Raw genomic sequence first — 21841 nt, forward strand, 5'->3', positions numbered from 1 at the left:
AACTTCCATATGCTATGGGTGTGGCCCTAAATAGTAAAAAAAATTAAAAAATAAAAAAATTGAAGCACACCAAGCATCGCCATCTTTATATACTGCCCTCCTCACTGACCCAGCACCGTGTACACACGGCCAAGAAAAGTTTCAGTGTTTCTGGCTGAGCAACAGAGACTAAAGATCACACACCGCAGATAAACACGGTACCGCCTCTATTAGACGCACTTGTAACTGTCAAAGTCGATGATGTATATTTCAGAAGGGATCCCCTCTCACCATAATGTTCTCATTACCGGCAACACCCCACCTAAGGTTATTAATTCCGTTTTTCTAGACCATAGAGTAGATTAAGCCAAGTTCAGCTAAGAGAACACGGACCAGCTCTCAAGTCAGGGTGAATACTTTCCAAAGCCTAAACTGGATTTTTGTTTCCCCTAAAACTACAACTTTTACCTGCTCTGTGTAACGATCTATTTTGGATTGGGCTTCAGAAGAGAGTTCAATGTCTCTGGCTCCATAGACAGCCTGGGCAATGGTTCTGATCTTTTCCACAATTGGAAGCTAGAAAGACACAAAAGATAACAAAATTGTTAATTTTAATCTGATTAAAGAATTAAGAGGGGGGTTGGGGAGATGGGCTGGGTGTTTGGGATGGAAATGCTATAAAATTTGGTTGTGATGATCATTGTACAACTATAAATGTAATAAAATTCATTGAGTAATAAATTAAATTAAATTAAATTAAAACTCTACATATTGAGGGAGTTCCCATGTGGCTCAGTGGGTTAAGGATCCAACATTGTCACTGCTGTGGCTCGGGTCATTGCTGTGGCACAGGTTTGATCCCTGGCTCAGGGACTTCCACATGCAATGGGTGTGGCCAACCCCTCACAAAAACACAAAAACAAAAACAAAAAACCCATCATCCCAAAGTCCCCCCAAACCCAACAACGACAACATGCTACATATTGAGGGAAAAAGTTGGGAACTCTCTCTACAATCTGGAGGTAAGGGAGGATTTTTTAAACAAGGTAATGAAAGAATACTACCCAAAGGAAATGATTTATAGACTTGACATCAACGTTAAATTTTTTTTTTTTTTTTATTAAAAAAACATCAGGAGTAGCCTTGCGTTCCAGTGGGTTAAGGGCCTGGCATTGTCACTGCAAAGGCTTGGGTCACTACTATGGCACCTGTGTGAATCCTGGCCTGGGAACTGTCACGTGCCATTTGTGCAGCCCAAAGCATATCCATCTCAGACATAAGGATAAAGCATAGGAACAGTTTGGGAGGAGACACTTGCAAATATTTAAAAGATTAGTTACTAGATTGCGTGAAACGCCCACAAACTCAGAAAAAGACAAACATTTAATACTGGGCCCAAGAGTGACTAATAAAGATATGAAAAATGCCCCAATCCCTTGGAGTTCCTGTCCTGGCTCAGTAGATACTAGTAGATCTGACTAGAATCCATGAGGACGCAAGTTTGATCCTTGCCCTCGTTCAGTGGGTTAAGGATCCGGCGTTGTTGTGGCTGTCCTGTAGACTGGCAGCTGCAGCTCCGATTTGACCCCTAGCCAGGAACTTCCATATGCCATAGATGTGGCCCTAAAAAAAAAAAAGAAAGAAAGAAGAAAAAGGAAAAAAAAAAAAGACTTCTGTTTCCTTTGGCAGTAAAACGAAACAACAAAATAGGTTACTACTGCTCACGACACATTTAATGAACAGAATGCACTATTTACTGAAATCTAGATTGATTTGAAAAGAAAAAGTGAGTGTGACTTTTCTATTAAGACAGTAATTTAAAAAAACCTAACATGTCAACAACATAATAGTAAGTGGAGGACAAGGAAGGAACTGGTGTGAGTGGCTATTTAACTGAATTTTTTTTTTCTTCTTCTGGTCTCTTGTCTTTTTAGGGCCGCACCTGTGGCATATGGAGATTCCCAGGCTAGGGGTCCAATCGGAGCTAGAGCTGCCAGGCTACATCACAGGCCAGATCCTTAGCCCACTGAGCGAGGCCAGGATCGAACCCGAAACCTCATGGTTCCTAGTCGGATGCATTTCCACTGCACTGCAATGGGAACTCCCTGAATTATTTTTAGATTTAAATATGAAATTTTTTTTTTCAGAAATACATGTATTTAATTTTTTTTTTTCTCTTTTTGGGCCACATCTTCAGTATTTGGAAGTTCCTGGGCTAGGGGATGAATCAGAGCTTCAGCTGCCAGCCTACACCACAGCGCCAGCAACACGGGATCTGAGCTGGATTTGTATCCTATGCCGCAGCTTGTAGCAACACTGGATCCTTCATCCACTGGGCAAGTCCAGGGATTGAATCCACATCCTCATAGACACTAGTTGGGTTCTTAACCTGCTGAGCCACAATGGGAACTCTCCATATATTTAATTTTTAATTGTAAAATACAGATAACAAAATGTTGATCTTCATCATTTAAAAAATTTAAAAAGATGTTTATTTTTTCTATTATAGTTGATTTACAATGTTCTGTCAAATTCTACTGCACAGCAGGTGACCCAGCCATGCATATATACACATTCCCTTTCTCCTAGGATTCTCCATCCTGTTCCATCACAAGTGACTGGACACAGTTCCCTGGGCTATACAGCAGGACTTCATTGCCCATCCACTCCGAATGCAGTAGATTGCATCTACCACCCCAAACTCCCAGTCTATCCCACGGTCTTAATCATTTGAAAAGTGCAGATCTATACAGATAAGCATATTCACATCGTTGGGAAACCAATCTCCAGAACTCTTTTCATTTTGCAGAACTAAGACAGCACCCGTTAAACACTTACTCCCCATTTCCACCCTGGCTATCACCTTCCTACCCTCTGGCTCTGTGCATCTGCCTACTCCAGGTACTCGCAGTGGAATCGTACAGGATTTGGGCTTTTGCATCTGGCTTATTTTATTTACCATGAACCTCAAGGTTCAACCATATTGTAGCATGTGACCAAATTTCCTTCCTTTTTAATTCTGAGTAATATTTCAATGTATGGCTATATCATATTTAAAAAAATCTATTCATCCATCGATGGTCCCTTGGGTTGTTCCCACCTTTTAGCTACTGTGAATACTGCTGTTATAAACATGGGTAGATGAAAGAATCTGAGAAGGAAGGGATAAGTGTGTATGTGCAACTGAGTCACTTTGGTGTCCACCTGAAACTAACACATTGTTAGTCAACTAGACTCCAATAAAATTAAAAAAAAAAGCAAGGTGCAGAAGAGTTTATAGAGAATACTACCATTTTTTTTTTTAAAGTGAGAAACATATTTCCATGGTAGCTTTTCTATGCATCAAAAGTATCTGGAAGAAACATAAGAAACTAATAGCAGCAGGTACTTCTTGGGGTGGAGGGAAACTAGATAGATGAGGTGGGGGGACTTTTCATTGTACGCCTTTTATTTTTATTTTTTCCTTTTTTGTCTGCCCTGAAGCCAGGATCAGATCTGAGCTGCTGCAGCAACGCTGGATCCTTTAACCCACTGTGCTGGCCTGGAGATTGGACTGGTGTCCTGGTGGCTGCAGAGATGCTGCTGATCCTATGCACCACAGTGGAAACTCCAGAACTTTTCACTGTATGCCTTTATATACATTTTAATGTTGAACCACAAGTAATGTACTCAAAAACTTTATTATTTTTTATTTTTTTGTTTTTCTGCCATTTCTAGGGCTGCTCCGTGGCATATGGAGGTTCCCAGGCTAGGGGTCCAATTGGAGCTGTAGCCACTGGCCTATGCCAGAGCCACAGCAACGCAGGATCCGAGCCGCGTCTGCAACCTACACCACAGCTCATGGCCACGCCAGATCCTTAACCCACTGAGCAAGGGCAGGGATCAAACCCGCAACCTCATGGTTCCTGGTCGGATTCGTTAATCACTGAGCCACGACGGGAACTCCAAAAAAACTTTAATTTTTTTTTAAAAAGCATGAACAGATATATATTTCATAGAAACTTCAGTTCTTTCGGGCATAAGGAAGTATATATTTCTGTCAACAACCAAACTGCCTTCCTTTCTAATGTTTATTTTAAAGTGTTTGCAAATATCAAGCAGGTGCTAGGCTGACTCTGCGCTGTGCAGTTGTGGTCTTACCTCCCATAGGATAAATGCAACCACACGAGACAGATGATGCAAACAGAAAGCAAGTAGGGAGGCAGGACCAAGCCAGTAGAGTGAGTGCTAGTTGGTGCCTTGTCCCCCTTCTTACCCTCAGGTTCCACAGCCTCAAGCATCCCAGCAGCCACCGTGACCACCCCCTGGTGTTCTGCACCTCTGGGACCCAAGGAAGAGGAGGGCATTCCCTCGCTGCCCTCCGACAAGTACAACGCTGTCTCATGTGAGCCTAAGAGAAGGCACCCTTGCCAGCTGGCGTGTGTCCTGCAGCCCCATGCATCATCACCACCCGGCCTGTGCCCGACAGCCACTCGATGGATAAATAAAGAGCTTAGGCTCATGTAGCTAGAGATCCCAAGACCAAGTTTCTCCTGGGACTCCTGCTACAATTTTTCCTTGGCACCTATGCGTACAAGTAAAGAAATGAAAGGAACATCTCACTTAACACCACTTTGGGGTTTAGTATAAAATTAAAAAACTGAACTGAAAAGGTAGTTCCATTGCATACCATCTATGTGTATCCTCCCAGCAGGCAGAGACTTCCTGCTGCTTCCCTGCTTCCTCTGATTTTTGGGAGAAGGGGAATCTTTAAAAAAAAAAGGCCAACCTCAGCCCAATGATCTTGATTTCAACTTGACAGGCACTTGGACTGCGCTAAGTGGACGTTTTTATAAAACAAATAAAATGATAAAATAAATTATGAATGTTTGTGCATTCATCATCCTTGGCTTTCCTCTGATTCCCTAAATATTTACTAATTTATCTGTTTGCCAGCTCTTTCAGCCACATATCCCTGATGTCTTAGAATAGCAGCCTGCACATGGTAGCCACTCCACAAACATCTGCTGAATGAATAACCATCCACGGCAAGTACTTTCAAGATGTCATGGTGTGCAAAGAACTTTGGGAATTTTGCGTACAAAGAACATCTGATGAAGTGGGGACAATGACACAATAAACTATGACAGAATGGAGTGTGTGATAGAGGCTCTTTATAAATGCTACCATTAAAGTCGTGAGATCACAGATTCCAGGAGAAGGCATGGAAATCAGTAAAAGCTGCAAGATGTAAGAAGAAACTGTCATACAGAAGGATATGAAAGGATTTTTTTTTTTTTTAATGGCTGCACATGCAGCATAAGGAAGTTCCTGGGTTAGGGGCTGAATCGGAGCTGCAGATGAGGCAACAGCCACAGCCAAGGCAACGCAGGATCCAAGGCACATCTGCAACCTATGCCACAGCTTGCAGCAACACCGGATCCTTAACCCACTGAGCAAGGCCAGGGATGGAACCCAAATCCTCACAGAGACAATGCTAGGTCCTTAACCCCCTGAGCCACAACAGGAACTCTGAGGAAGTGAAAGACTTTAACAAGCAATAAAAAGGAAGGGTTACTCCACACAAGAATTAAGGCACACATGAAGGTGTGAATGGCAGCAAACTCAAAGACTTCTTCTGGAAGGAGTGGCTATTCTATTTGTAACATGAACGCCTGCTCAACATACTCATAAGCTACTGCACAGAGCCTGGCGTCTGTACTAGGATCTTTGATCATTTTGGAACTAAAACTGTGTTAAATCCCCATCATCCCCTAGAATGGAACTGTGACCTTACTCTACGTTAATTTCCTCCCAAACCTCTTAAAAGTATAAAAATAATTAAAACACTCTAGAACAGAGCTGTCTAAGGGAAACTTTCTGTGATGACAAAAATGTTCTACAACCACGCTTCCCAGTCCAGTGGCCGCCAGCCTCGGGTGGTTATTAAGTAGTTGAAATGCAACTAGTTCAACTGAGAAAATGAGTTCTTCATTTTAGTTAATTTAAATTTATTTATTTATTTTTGCTGTATTAATTAATTTATTTTTTTAGGGCTGCACTCATGGCATACGGAGATTCCCAGGCTAGGGGTCGAACCAGAGCTACAGCTGCCAGCCTACACCACAGCTCACAGCAATGGAGGATCTGAGCCCTGTCTGAGACCTACACCACAGCTCACAGCAATGCCGGATCCTGAACCCACTGAGCAAGGCCAGGGATCGAACCCGCAACCTCATGGTTCCTAGTCAGATTTGTTTCCACTGTGCCATGATGGGAACTCCAGTAAATTTAAATTTAAAAAGCTTCCTATGACCAGTGGCTACCAAGCTGGGCAGCATAACTATAGAAAAAAACCCTGACTGGACTGGTTGTGATATCGTCTACTGTCTCTTACTTAGTGTCTGCCCAGCCAGAACCCCAGAGACCCCAGGAAAGTAGGTGGGAGGCTGGAGAATGTGGGGCCTTTACTCTTCACGACATTCATCTTGTAGATGTGTTGATCCAGGCTCATGGAAGCTGAGTTACTCTAAGTTAGATAGAATATCCTTTTTGAAAAGGTCTGGGTAAGCCCACTGGAATCATTAATTAAATGATTGAAGATCTGCTTTTTAGTGGAATAAAATTAATCTACAAATTCCAAAAAAGCAGTGACAAATTTTATAATAATAATAATTTTTTTGTGAGAAGAAAAAAGAAGAAAAGTTCAAAATGAAGCTGCTGGACACTCTGGAGAACACTATGGGGGTTCCTTAAAAAACTAAAAATAGAGTTGCTATATGACCCTGCAAATCTACCCCTAGGTACATATCCAGAAAAAGACCAAACTCTCAATTCGAAAAGATATATGTACCCTATGTTCACAGCAGTATTCACAGTAGCCAAGACATGGAAACAACTTAAATATCCATCAACAAAGGAATGGATAAAGAAGATGTGGTACATATATACAATGAAATATTACTCAGCCATAAAAAAGAACGAAATAATGCCTTTCGCAGCAACGTGGATGGACCTAGAGATGGGCTTACCAAGTGAAATAAGCAAGACAGAAAAAGACAAATATCATATGATATCACTTATACGTGGAATCTAAAAAGATGATACAAATGAACTTATTTACAAAACAGAAGCAAGATTCACAGACACAGAAAACAAATTTATGGCTGCCAAGGGGAAAGGTGTGGGGGAAGGATAAATCAGGAGTTTGGGATTAACAGATACATGCTGCTGTATTTAAAATAAACAACAATATCTGAATCACTCTGCTACATACCTGGAACTAAGACAACGCTGTAAATCAACTATACTTCAATTTTAAAAAATGAACCTGCTAGGACTGAAGAAAATAAAGATGTATTAAGGCATCTCATCTTACTTGAAGGTCAGCAGCCCTGAAGGGCTCTCTCTTAGAAGACCCACGAACACACGACAGTGCTCTGTCACCAGTATTCCGCTCTCTCTTAAGCACAGAACTGTTGAAGTGCTGGTTCCAACATGATTGTTTCCTTGGCAACCACACTGAATGAAAACTACATTCTTCCTTTATTTTACCAAGGCCACAGAGTAGAATTCATATAAGCCAAATGTTCTTATGTTTGATATCAATGAGAAGTCTTCCACTGTCCATAAAATAACTTAGAGAGAAGAATCAATGAATCAACTTGTAAGTTGACCAGAAATGTCTGGAAACACTGTAATTATTTCAATTTGTATTTTGTATTTTAAATATGAATTTTAAATAACCTACAAGTGCAGGAAGTAAATAGCCTTTCCTGCACTTCAAAGAAAAGTAAAACATGAAACCATCTAGCCTGTAGTGAGGGCTTCATTACAACACCCCTCCTAGTGTCATGGGAGCAGCTCCTCATTGTGACTGAAAACAAGAGACCCTTGTATCTTTGACACAAAGCACATCCTTGGCTGGAGACCAGCACCTCTGCGCGACCAAAGGTGTACGTGCCGACTGCCATGAGCCGGCTCACCGAGCAGCTATTCCTGCTGGCTCGCTGGCCCTGAGCAACAGGGCAACCCAGAAGCATCCCAGAGGAACCTCACTCCTAAGGCAGTCGGGATGCATGGAGGCGCTACGGGGATCTGGGAAAGAAAGAAAGATTCATGGCCAGAAAACCTCAACTGGTTCCTGTGAAATGAGGATAAGGAATTCACATGGGTGATCATGACAGCAACGCCAAAGGAAAGGGCTATACAGGAATAGGTGATTTTAATGATCTGGCCCAAAGGAGGGGCAAGGGGCCGATAGGGGCCAAGCACCTGCTGGGCTGAATGACGTGTGTGTATTTTATGACACACCTGTTGTCCCTCCTGGCCTAAAATTACTTAGAAAGCTCGGTGTTACAAGCCTCGTATGAATGAGCATGAGGCGCAGCTCGGGCTGTTTTCACGTGGAGGGTCATATTCCCCTCATTCATCTCCTGGGGCCGTGCTGCCCAAGGAAAATCCTCTGGTCTACGGTTAAAAGTCTCACTCAAGAGCAGAGTAAATGACTTTCAGGACAGGAAAAAGAAATCATGTTCTGAAATAAAGTGATGACTGAAAAAAACAAAAAACAAAAAACAAAAAACAAAAAAACCCAAAGCCCTAACCTCTCGGATCCTGGGGTATTTCGAAGCCTGTGCTGGATTGACTTCCTCTAATCCTAAGGTTTTCTCTTCGAAATGGCCTTGAACACACCTGTGATAATACGTGAATAACGCTGCTTGCTTTTTATCTGAGAAAATGGATACCTTCCCTACGGAGTGGTGTCGTGCCATCAGGATTTAAGGCAGAAAGGCCAGGGGATGGATGAAGTGGTGGCAGGAGGGGACTGACTAACAGGTGGTGGGACCCTGACAGTTCATTCTACATCCCTGTCTTTCTCGCTCTACTCATAACTTTAGATGAAACAACCCATTTCTAGAAACTCGCTCTAGCGACAATCCATTTTTCGTGTTTAGAAGAAAGCACTTACACGAAATTATAGGCATCCTTATGACACGCGCAAGTGTAACAGATACAGACCATTGTTCCTCTCTCATCAGGTGCTATTTCCAGCTTCAAAGAGACAAAGCTGGGGCCCGCTTTGCCAGCATCACAAAGGGCTCAAAAGCAGGCACCGAGAAAGCTGGGCTGGATCTAACAATAGGTTCAGATCTGAAGAGACCGGTCAAACACAGATGGGTGAGGCACCTGGGAGGAGGTGACATATTGCAGGCCAGGGAGAGGACGGAAGCCAGTATTGAAGAATCTAGTTTTTGCTTTTTTTTTTTTGCTTTTTGCTTTTTATTTTTAGGGCCATACCCTCGGCACATGGAAGTTCCCAGGCTAGGGGTCAAATCGGAGCTACGGCTACCAGCCACAGCCACAGCCACAGCCACATGGGTCTGAGCTGCGTCCTCGATCTACGCTACAGCTCACAGCGACGCCAGATCTTTAACCCATTGAGCAAAGCCAGGGATCGAACTCACATCTTCATGGATCCTAGTCGGCTTTGTTAACTGTGGATTCCAGGAAGGGAACTCTGAAGAATCTAGTTTTGATAGAGATCTGAGGTGTGTCTGCAGAAGGGTGTTGTTCGGAGACTATGAGAATTTGGAGCTGAATCAGGAAAACCGCGTGGGAGGAGAAGAGGCTGAGGAGGGGAGGGGCTCGAAGCAGCTCAGGATGGATGACCCGCGTTCCACCACGAGGAAGCAAGCAGACCAGGAGAGGACGCGGAGAGACACAGATTTCCAAACGAGATGCTGATTGGAAAAATTAGGAGTGGCTTCCTAGGAAACATGCCAAACATTCAAATGCACAAACGGGGGAAAGGAGAGAGCTGTAGAAGGGACTTGTGGAAACAGGCAGGCGGAGGACACGTCTGAGGACACGGAGGAAAGAGGCAGAGGAGGTCGAAGGACCTGAGAGGGAGACAGCACACGGGGACAGGGACAAGGGCACAGAGACAAAGGCATCCCTTCTCCTTAGAGTGTGGTTTGGCAAGTACTGTGAAAAACAAAAGACGTTCGGAGATGTGCACAGCTATCACTTTAAGTTTTAAAACTCTATGAATGAAAGAAAGCTATATGTACATATAGTATGAATTCACACATTTTTATAAATTCTAAATACACAGAACTATACATTAAAAATGATTAAAATGGGACATTTTATATTACGTATATTTGTTATTTTTTGCTTTTGGGGGCCACACCTGTGGAAGTTCCTAGGCTAGGGTGTAAATGGGAGCTGTAGCCACCGGCGCAGGATCCAAGCTGCTGGTGCAGGATCTGTGACCTACACCACCGCTCACAGCAGGGCTGGATCCTTAATGCACTGAGTGAGGCCAGGGATCAAACCTGCATCCTCATGGATACTAGTTGGGTTCGTAAGCCATTGAGCTACAATGGGAACTCCTTACCACAATTTAATAAAAACACATACATATATACGTAGACTCTAGATACATGCTAGTTCTTATACAAAAGTATAAGTATTTCAAAATTTGAGGCTTTGTTTGCAAATGCTCTGGGTCCAATTAAAGAATGGCTCTCAAAACCCTTCCAACAAGGGGTCTGAATCCTTAAGAAATATAAGATACATACATAATTCCTCAGTAACCAACCACTGCCCCACGCTCCCCAGACCCCTGCCAGCAGGACAGAAAACACTCCTAAACACACAGGCAGTGAAAGGGTAACAGTTCAGAAACCCAGGATGCTGGCCATGGCCCTAGACAGAGTTTTCCTGGTCTGTTTTGATCTCCCTTGATTCCAGCCCTGCTGCGATCAAGAGAATGGCTTCACACAAGGAACAGGAAAGACCTTTTAAGAAAAACAAACACCATCCTCTCTTGCTGTCAAAGCTACACCTCAAAGTGTTTGCCAAGTCAGAGGACGGATACAGAGGGACGTGGACACAGTTTTCAACCTTCACTCCCGATCTAAACATCAGTATTTGGATGGTGACTTGCGGTGCCACACACCCTTTGCCAAAGTGACTGACTTGATTCTATCGCTAATGGCTCCCAGTTCTACAGGAGAAAGAGTGCTAAATGTCTTCCTTTAATCTGGAGGTCCCTTTCTTTTCCTGGTGCACCGGGAGATTCCAATGGCTGGTTTTAACCCACTTAAGCAGGAAACCATCCCTGGAGCCTGACAAAGTTACCTGAGTTCCAAGACAATCCTTGAAAGTCAATTCAGGAAACCCATTCCTTTCCTGAAGGGAAAGCAGCGAGCAAGAGCTGGCACCGATACCCCGCCTCCACGGTCCCAGCCTTGGTTCCCACGGCAACGAGGTGAAGCTGGTGTTAATATCAACACCATTTTACAGACAAGGAAGCTGAGGCTCGAAGAGCTGCCCACACTTATACCTGGAGTGGGAGGTCTCGTCAAGATTTGAACTCAATTCTGAATGACCCCAAAGTCTCACCCATTTATCTATATATATAACCTGCTACTTCTTCCATCAAGTGTCCACTTGTCATGGGGCAAGTCCCTCACCTTCTCTGAGGTCCCATTTCCACATTTAAAAGGTAGAGGTGAGTCACACCCTCATGGGGCTGGATGAGAGAGACAATGTACAGAAGAAGAATTCGTTAGCTAATAAACTGTAAATACAGATTTGTGTATTCATCTGCTATACTATTTTCCTGGGTGTTTGCAGATATGGAGATATTATACTGGTAAAATATAAAGGTATAATTGTCAACAGTAATAACAGAAGAGGAAAAGTCTTAGGGAAGATGAGTTTGGAGGGGGGCAGGGAGGCTTCTAACAGTTTCTTCCAGGAAGGGGTCTGTGATCCTCCGAAAGGGTTGAGAAGAAAAGATGCAGTGTTATTTCAGGCTTAACGATAATAATTCTCAAACAATCAATGCCCTTGAGCAATTTGGCCACTGCCTCTTATTCTATATTTTATTCTATATTTTTAAAATTACTATTCTAAATTAACCAACAGCTGCCTCTAGTACCAGGAGCAAAATCCGCCTGCTCTTGAGTTAGAAGTTACTCTGGTAAAAGAGGTGCGGAACTGTTCTTGAGAGAACAGTGGTCGCTTCACTCAGTTTTGTAAAGTTCCTGATTCCCAGGTCAGAAGCAAAGCTCGTTTCTTTTTTTCTTTTTCTTTTCTTTTTTTTTTGGTTTTTGTCTTTTTAGGGCCACACCTGCAGCATACGGAGGTTCCCAGGCTAGGGGTCGAATCGGAGCTACAGCTGCCGGCCTACACCATAGCCACAGCTACGCCAGATCCGAGCCACTTCTGCGACCTACACCACAGCTCAAGGCAATGCCAGATCTTTAACCCACTGAGTGAGGCCAGGGATCGAACCCACAATCTCATGGTTCCTAGTTGGATTCATTTCCACTTTGCCAAGATGGGAACTCTGCAGCTTGTTTCTTGCTTTCACTAAAGGACCTGTCATCCTAAAGCCTGTGACACTGAGCTGTCTGGCCTCACGATGGTGACTCTGAGGTCAGGTGTTTGTTTCTCTTGAGCCCTTGCTCCTTCTACCTGGGGTTCTCCTCCCCATAGACACACAATCATGCCCTGTGCTCCTAGGCTATTTCTTATTCCTCCAATGTTCTCTGGTGTCTTTTGTCTGTAACCCAAGCCTGGGGTGGGGCTGGACAGGAAATGCGCCATCCATCCTGCGTTGAATACAGTCCTGGTGGAAGAGGGTCTGGGGTGATAGCAAAAGGCACACAGGAGCCCAGTGGGTGCGGGAGGGAAAGCATGTTTTATCCAAAAGCATTTTATCCCTTCTTTGTCCCTGTAGGGCGATCCTATACCTATCCTGCTGCAAAGCCTGGAAGGGTTACTTGTGGAGGAGGAAAAAAAAAATCATCAAAGGGAATTAAAAGAATTTCAATAAAACCATTACTCAGTCTACAATGGTTCTCTGATACTGACTATGCACGAAATCGAAGGGGAAAAAAAGCCCTAGCCTCCGTTCCTGATGGCAACAATGAATTCAGATGTCTATACTGCTAGAGGACAAGTCTGCAAATGGTCTTTTATTATCTCAAATGGACTTGCCAGTGTGACGGACACAGCTATTAGGGAGACAGGATGGGGAGCCAGAAGCGGCAACAGCTCTTTTCACAAACTGTCACGGAGCAATAGGCTGTGCTGCTGATTATCTAAGAAACAATTACGCAGCTCAAAGCCAATTTCTGGGTTAGAAAAGGGTGTAGAGTATGTGGGCAAAAGAGGCTGGAATCCTATCAAATAGAGAACTCTGGGCCATATTACTACAAAATTGTTCCCCTTTTTACAGAAGAGCAGGTGTTTTAACGGCATTATCTGCAAAGAATGGGAATTCAGGAAAAAAAATTAAAATACTGGTGGAAAGAAAAAGGGTTCATCTTAGGGTGAGTGCAGGTCTCAGCCTAACTCACAAAACCCCGCTTCTATTTACTGACCTTCTTTTCACCTTGGATGGTTTCCTCAAAAAAGCCACGCTTTGTGACATGATTCATTTCAAAGCTGCCTTTGCCACTCAGAGCGGGGGTGCTTCCCGACCAGAGTTGGGCGATGGTTTGAGGGCCTGCTGACAGTGTTTTGTGGAAAAAGGCCGAGAGAGCTGTTGCCAGGTGCTTCGACCAACCCAGCAGGGCTCCCCGGGGCAGCAGGGCACAGGGAGGAACAGCCCCTGAGTGGCTTGCGTGCCCGTGATGTGCCCACTGCAGGGCTCCATTGTTCTTAACATCTCCAGAGAACTCAGATTCTAGTTAGGACATGTTTCTTTCGGTCAAACCCCAGGCCTCCCATCCTTACCCTGCCCCGACTCTCCAAACCCCTGTTGACCACGACCACCCTCTGCAAGGCACACGCTGGAGTCGCTCATTGATCAAATGGCCTTTGAACAGGAGACATCGTTTCTGGGCTAACCATCCCAGCTCAGTCCTGAAATGTTTCTTTCCACAAACATTTACCGAGGGCCTACGACGGCCCCACCCGGCATGGATTCTGTGCCTGTCACTGTCATCCTTCGTCTTCAGGTGGGCCACTCAGTAATTGCCCCCTTGAGAAGACTCTCCCCCCATCCTAAACCCCACTACCCACCACTGTACTAGATTCTGAATGGCAGCCTCCATCATTCTACGTACCCCTCCTCGCCCCCACCAGCCGTGCCTCGGTCTGCTATGGGACACTGGGCTGGTTATTCATCTTTTTTTTTTTTTTTTTTGCTTTTTAGGGCTGCACCCGAGGCATATGGAAATTCCCAGGTTAGGGGTTGAATCAGAGCTGCAGTTTCTGGCCTACACCACAGACGTAGCCACACGGGATCCAAGCCGCATCTGTAACCTACACCATAGCTCATGGCATCGCCAGATCCTTAACCCACTGAACAATGCCAGGGATCAAACCCGCATCGTCACAGATACTAGTCAGGTTGGTAACCCACTGAGCCACAAAGGGAACTCCTCGTCACTTTTTGTTTTAATTTTCTGATAGGCACCACGAGAGAACATCAACAGTTTCTACCCAACAGCGAAGTAAAGGCTAAAGAAGTTAACAAGCACAGTGTCCATAACGCCTGGCACATGACAATTCTTCCCTCAGCGGGAGCCTTATCCATAAAATTATCATCATGCTCTTGATGATGCAGCTCTAGACTCAAGACCAACAGAATTTGTGAGGGATGAGGGGATGGGAGAGGCCTCTGACAATCAGGGACCATCCGTGAGGACAAATCCAATAGCCAGAGCTGGAGCCAGCAAATTTAGAATGGAGATGCTTGGGTGGGAGCAAAGATGGTGGTTTTTTTGTTTGCTTGTTTTTGGCTGCACATGCAGCATAGAGAAGTTCCCAGAACAGGCATCAAACCAGCACCATAGCAGCGACCCAAGCTGCTGCAGTGACAACACTGGATCCTTAACCAGCTGTGCTACAAGGGAACTCCCTAGATGGGAACAAAGATAAACTGAAAGGAGGGAGATCCTGGGAAGTTCAGATATTCTGACTGAATGCTCATTATCCAGCTGTGTTTAAAAATATACTAGATAATCCAGGAGTTCCCATCATGGCTCAGTGGTTAACAAATCCGACTAGGAACCACGAGGTTGTGCGTTCGATCCCTGGCCTTGCTCAGTGGGTTAAGGATCCGGCATTGCTGTGAGCTGTGGTGTAGGTCGCAGATGAGGCTTGGATCCCGAGTTGCTGTGGCTGTGGTGTAGGCCAGCAGCTGCAGCTCCGATTCGACCCCTAGCCTGGGAACCTCCATATGCCGCAGGAGCAGCTCAAGAAATGGCAAAAAAAGACAAAAAAAAAATATATATATATATACTAGATAATCCAGCAACTCCACTTCTGCATATAATATACCCCAAAGAACCTTTTCATTGCTCTTGAAGAGATATTTTTATACATGTTCATAGCAGCAGTATTTACAATAGCCAAGAGGCAGAAGCAACCCAAATGGCCATTGACAGAGAATAGCATATGGATAGACAAAAAGTAGCATACACACATACACACACCAAGTGGACTTATACCTACATATTGTTCAGCCTGAAGAAGGAAAAAAAGCAACTGCATGTTGCTGTCTCTGCAATAACACGGATGAACCTTGAGGACATTATGCTGAGTAAATGATACAGACTCAAGAGTTGGGTCCCCTAAATTGATATGGTGAAGCCTAATCCCCATTGGGATGGTATATTAGGATGTGAGGCCCCTGGGGATGACTATGTTGACGGTATTAGGAGGTGGGGCTTCAGTGATTACGTCATGAGGGTGCAGCCCTCACGAATGAGATCAACACGCTCACCCCTTGAACCCTAGGAGGATACAACCAGAAGATCGCCGTCCATGCATCAGGAAGCAGGCTCCCACCAGACCTCAATCTTAGACTTCCTAGCCTCCAAAACCAAGCCATAAGTTTCTGCTGTTTATAAGCCACCCCCTACTATGGTATTCCTTGTAGCAGCCTGAAGGACCTGAGGCAGGGAATAAGCCCGTCAAAAAAAGGACATACTTTATGGTTTCAATGGTATGAGATACTTAAACTCAGAGGCAGAAAGGAGAATGGTGGCTGCCAGGAACAGAGGAGAAATGGGGAGTGAGGGTTTAATGGGAACAGAGTTTTGGTTTTGCAAGATGAACAAGAACTAGGGAGAAGGATGGTGACCGCACAACAAGGTGAAGGTACCAACACTGGTGAGCTAACTACTCAGCTAAAAATGGAACAGATGGTCAATTTGATATGTACTTCACTGCACCTCCAAAAATTTAAAAAATATATGAGACAGCTCAAGAAAACCACAATAGAAAGGGGCTAAAGCAGAAGAGGACAAGGAAACCACCGTCCATGCTATGCCATGCCTTATGAAGTTACTCGAAAGTCTTGTCTCTGTGCAAACGCTGAGTGTTCACTGTTGAACCCTGTCCTCCAAGGCCCCTCCACACTAAGCGCAGTGCACCGGCTCGGGGGCAAAGACTAGAGTCCCCATGTCAATAGGATCACATCAGATGGCTTAACCACGTTCCCTTGGGTTTCTTCTCTGCAGAGCTGTCACGACAGCCCATGCAAAGCTCTCAGCACGGGCCTGGCCTATAGTTAAGGTGCAAGAAATGCGAGGAACCATCATCACCGTGGTGGATCTTACCTGCACATCATAGAGGAACTGGAATCGACTTCCTTTATGTGCAGCTTCACTCACAGCCCAAGCCAGGTCCACGGAGCCTTTCCCACCAACTGACCAGTGATAGCAGGGGACGGCATCAAAGGCGCCGGCCTGTTTCGCAAGCTCACACACCAAGTCAATCTCCGCACGGGTGTCGGTCCTGGGTGATGACAATGTTTGCGGTTTTGCATCTGTATTCATTTAGCAATGTTTTAAAAGAAAGACTAACTGCTTATACAGAACTCTGCTCCCAAACACTGAATATATTTTAAACTTCAAAAGTGGTTTCACTGTGCTCAAATAAATCAGACCTTAAGAAAAGCATGGGGGGAAAATCCTCTCCAACATGACTCAAATATTTCAAGTTGCTAAAGGGTTTTATTGAGAAAATTCCGTAACACATCCCTTTGATCATCCACAGTCTTTCAGTCAAAAATGCTGGGTGGAATTAAGAAGAAGGGGAAAAAAAAAAGCCAAAGAAATGGTAAGTCCCTATAGATTTCACTCCCCTGATAACATTTGAGAACACTTCTGCGAAAGTGAAACCAATCCAAACAAAACCAACCAAACAAATAAAATGGGCAGAGAAAAGGCCAAACATCCTTCGGCCTTTTGGATGAAGCAGAGAAAAGGCCAAACATCCTCAAAACACAGATGCAGTTCACAGGGTGGCCCAGTGATACGACTCCATTGAAAGTAAGATGCTAGACTTACTTGAAGACATTCAGAGCCACCACAACAGGGACCCCAAAAAGCTGAGCAATCTGGATTTGCTTCTTTAGGTTACAGCAGCCGTCTGCCACCAGCTGGAGGTTCTGTAAGAAAACGAGACACCCATGTATCACCTCCCACCGAATCTGCCACTGGCAGGCCCACTCTGGTCTATGCTCACGTTATTGTTCTGGAAGCTATTACAGAAGACCATAAATCACGGTTTTTCTCCAAGAAAATATGGCTGCAAAAGGAGGAGGCTCATTTTTCCAAATAAAGTCTAAAATTATTCTAGATCCAGTGGCATATTTGGGTCTTGAGCCAGGCAGCTATTTCTGCTGCTGACTGGCGGCCAGGACATAAGCAACATGCCCACGCTTTGTGGGCTGGTGGACAAGAAGGCAGAAGGCCCCTGGAAGGGTAAGGAGCACCAGCTACTCCCTGCTTAAATCCCTGGCGCCACCTGTAGGAGCTAAGAGGTACTGCTGCCAGTCAATCAAAGTCTGTCTACTCATTCAAGTCAAAAGCCAATTGTTTACCTTCCAAAAGTCAATCTCTTCTACATCAAAAGAATACATGGACATCAGCTTCATATTTGTTTTTGTGCTAGAGTCCTGGAGGCCTACACTGATGGTTGCCCAGGGGTAGGGAAGTGGATATAAATCCTACACTCACCATTTCTTTTTTCTTTTTCTTTTTTTTTTTGTCTTTTTGCCATTTCTTGGGCTGCTCCCACGGCATATGGAGGTTCCCAGGCTAGGGGTCTAATCGGAGCTGTAGCCACTGGCCTACACCATAGCCACAGCGATGCGGGATCCAAGCCGTGTCTGTAACCTACACCACAGCTCACGGCAACGCCAGATCTTTAACCCACTGAGCAAGGCCAGGGATCGAACCCGCAACCTTATGGTTCCTGGTCGGATTCGTTGACCACTGAGCCACGATGGGAACTCCAACACTCACCATTTCTTAAGACTGGAGAGTCAGTTGAATGGATTTTATCCCTTCCCCCATCCGTTTCCTCTTGGATTATCAGTAACGCGTTTTTCTAACAGGCCACGGGTGAAGGACCCACTCCCTGACTGAGATGCAACTGCTGGCCAATGCTGAACTGGATCTGAATGATCCTTTACATAAGCCCTTTAAAGTCGCTCTTACCTCTTCGGTATATTCTTTCTTAAGAGGGACACCAGCAGTTACCTGGGGTAAGAAAAGACGAAAATTAATAATAATCCTATGACACTTCTTACTGAAAGAAAAATAATCATCCCTTTGCAGGAAGGTTTATTTAAAAAGCACATTTTTGTGAAAAAATGGGCAAACGATCTAGACAGAAAATTCCCCAAAAACAACGTATGGAGGGCCAAAAAACACATGAAAAGATATTCAACATCACTCATTATCAGAGAAATGCAAATCAAAACCACTAAAAGGTACCACCTTACACCAGCCAGAATGGCCATCATCAAAAAGTCTACACACAGTAAGTGCTGGAGAGGGTGTGGAGAAAAGAGAACCCTATTACACTGTTGGTGGGAATGTAAATTGGTGCAACCACTGTGGAAAACAGTATGGAGATTCCTCAGAAAACCAAAAATAGAATTACCATTTGATCCAGCAATTCCACTTCTGGGCATCTATCCAGAGAAAAGCATGACTCGAAAAGAGATATGTACTCCAATGTTCATTGCAGCATTATTTGCAATAGCCAAGACAGAGAAACAACCTAATGCCCATTGACAGAGGAGTGGATCAAGCTGTGGTACATATACACAGTGGAATATTACTCAGCCATTAAAAGGAATGAAATAATGGCATTTTTAGCAACATGGATGAACCTAGAAATTATCATGCTAAGTTAAGTCAGTCAGTCAATGAGACACCAACATCAAATACTATCACTGACAGGTGGAATCTGAAAAAAGGACACAATGAACTTCTTTGCAGAACAGATACTGACTCATGGACTTTGAAAAACTTATGGTTTCCAAAGGAGACAGGATGGGGGTGAGGGGATGTGCTGGGGGTTTGGGATGGAAATGCTATAAAATTGGCTCACGATGATCATTATACAACTATAAATGTAATACATTCACTGAGTAATTAAAAAAAAAAAAAGTCAGCCAAGCAGAGAGGGACACACCTCCCACTGCCAACCAATCAACAACAGCTTCCTCCAGTGAGGTCATCCATGTATGCCCCTAAAGCTCCATCTTCCCCAACCCCTAGGTGAGATCAGTGGTCTTGACTAATGGGACAAAACTGTAATGAAGCACTTCCTCCAGGGGAAAAAAAAAAAAAGCATATTTTGTGCTTTTTAAACTAAGTGGTGGCTCTGGCTGGACATAGTCTTATGGGATGCTTTTAAAAAAATCACTGATGCCTAGGCTCCGCCCTCACCAGTGAGTCCGGGGTTTCTGGGAGTGGGATCCATGATCTCTGACAGTTAAAAACTCCTGGAGTTCCCGCTGTGTTTCAGTGGGTTATGAACCTGACTAGTATCCATGAGGATGTGGGTTCGATACCTGGCGCCGCTCAGTGGGTTTAAGAATCCCGAGTTGAGGTGGCTGTGGTGTAAGCTGGCAGCTGCAGCTCCGATTCATCCCCTAGCCTGGAACCTTCCATATGCTACAGGTGCAGCCCCCCAAAACAAAACAAACAACAAACAGACCAAACCCCCCAAACGCATCAGCCCATTCTAATTTGAGCCGGGATTAAGAACTTTCATATTGTTGCCCATTATTCTGACATAAAAGGGGACTCACAATATGATTAATACGTGATTTATAGAGTGAATCATCATTCAAAATAAAGTCTAAATCATTTAAAAATAATGGCTATTACTCTTTCCCCATTTTTTTTTTTTTTTTTGTCTTTTGTCTTTTTGTTGTTGTTGTTGTTGCTATTTCTTGGGCCGCTCCCGCGGCATATGGAGGTTCCCAGGCTAGGGGTCGAATTGGAGCTGTAGCCACCGGCCTACGCCAGAGCCACAGCAACGCGGGATCCGAGCCGCGTCTGCAACCTACACCACAGCTCACGGCAACGCCGGATCGTTAACCCACTGAGCAAGGGCAGGGACCGAACCCGCAACCTCATGGTTCCTAGTCGGATTCGTTAACCACTGCGCCACGACGGGAACTCCCCTCTTTCCCCATTTTAATCTAGTTTCTAAAAGAAACCTATGGGGTTGGCAACTCAAAGATAAGAAGACTGACATGGAGAGAAGGGGGGTGTCTTGCCCACAGTTACACAGCAAATGAGAGGCACAACGGGGATGTGGATATAAATGACCAAATTCAATGCCAGGAACCCCAATCCACTGTCTTTCCCCAGTTCCACCCGGTTGTGCCCTGTCACCAGCAACTGGTTTCAGTAGAAACGCTAGACATTTTCATTCACCGACAACATGGTGATTTTCTTCTCAGTGAAAGAGGCCTTGAGATTCTTAGAAATGCTTTGCAAAGTTACCTCTAAGATGGATGGTTTTTTGACAGAGTAAGGGAGCATATTTTCAGATTTTTTTTCAACATCGGGGAAGACTGAAACACACAGCAAACCCTTCAACTAGAACAGCCACAATGGTAGATTTTAAAAAAGAACTTTAAAGGCATTGCTGAGCTTGTCCATAAACAAAGTTCTAGAAAATCAAAAATTCGGTAACAGCAAAAAGAATGGGTTTGTATACAAATGCCAAAAAAGTTGAGGGGATGGACGAATCAACAGTTGGTTCTTAAAAGACTAACAAAACTGGAGTTCTTGTTGCGGTGCAGCAGAAACAAATCCGACTAGGAACCATAAGGTTGCAGGTTCCATCCCTGGCCTTGCTCAGTGGGTTGAGGATCCGGCATTGCCGTGAGCTGTGGTGTAGGTCGCAGACGTGGCTTGGATCCTGTGTTGCTGTGGCTCTGGTGTAGGCCAGCAGCTATAGCTCCTATTAGACTCCTAGCCTGGGAACCTCCATATGCTGCAGGTGCAGCCCTAGAAAAGACCAAAAAAAAAAAAAAAAAAAAAAAAAGACTAACAAAACTGACAATATACTGGTAAGAGGTTTTGTTTTTGTTTTAAGGAAGCAAAAAATATTATAACTAGATATAGAGAAACAGTTACATTTGAATATAAAACTCATTTAGGAAGAAATAGGGAACTTAGTTCTCGACTCATTAAAAAAAAGTAAGCTTACAGCTAGGAGTTCCCAGGTTGTCTAGTGGTTAGGACCTTGGTGCTTTCACTCTGTTGTCAGGGCTCAATCCCTGGGTCTGGGAGCTGAGATTCCACATTAAGCTTCTGCATGCTGGGCTCCCAAGTATAAATAAGTAAATAGACAGATATAGATAGATAGATAAATAAATTAGCAGAATATGTTAAAAAACTAAGTCTGCAATTAAAAATCTACCCCTCACCGATAAACAAAAGGTCTAGGCAGTGTTACAGGGTACCTTCTTACTCCTTTTTTTTTTTTTTTTTTTAATTCATTTCATTGGAGAACAGTTGACTTAGAAAGTTACGTTAGTTTCAGGTGTAAAGCAAAGTAAATCAGTTATACATACAGTTGTATCTGGAGT

At 44.2% G+C, this 21841-nt stretch overlaps 1 protein-coding gene across 1 annotated transcript in view; it reads right to left on the reverse strand.

Moving 5' to 3' along the window:
- The window catches only part of MTHFD1L (methylenetetrahydrofolate dehydrogenase (NADP+ dependent) 1-like), a 189337-nt gene that overhangs the window by 55584 nt on the left and 111912 nt on the right, over positions 1–21841 (reverse strand). The window contains 4 exon segments of the mRNA XM_021086779.1: positions 448–555; positions 16551–16728; positions 17283–17383; positions 18438–18479. Coding sequence (XP_020942438.1) covers positions 448–555; positions 16551–16728; positions 17283–17383; positions 18438–18479 — 429 coding nt within the window.

This window comes from Sus scrofa, chromosome 1 (genome assembly GCF_000003025.6).
Source record: "Sus scrofa isolate TJ Tabasco breed Duroc chromosome 1, Sscrofa11.1, whole genome shotgun sequence".
Classification (NCBI taxonomy): Eukaryota; Metazoa; Chordata; class Mammalia; order Artiodactyla; family Suidae; genus Sus; species Sus scrofa.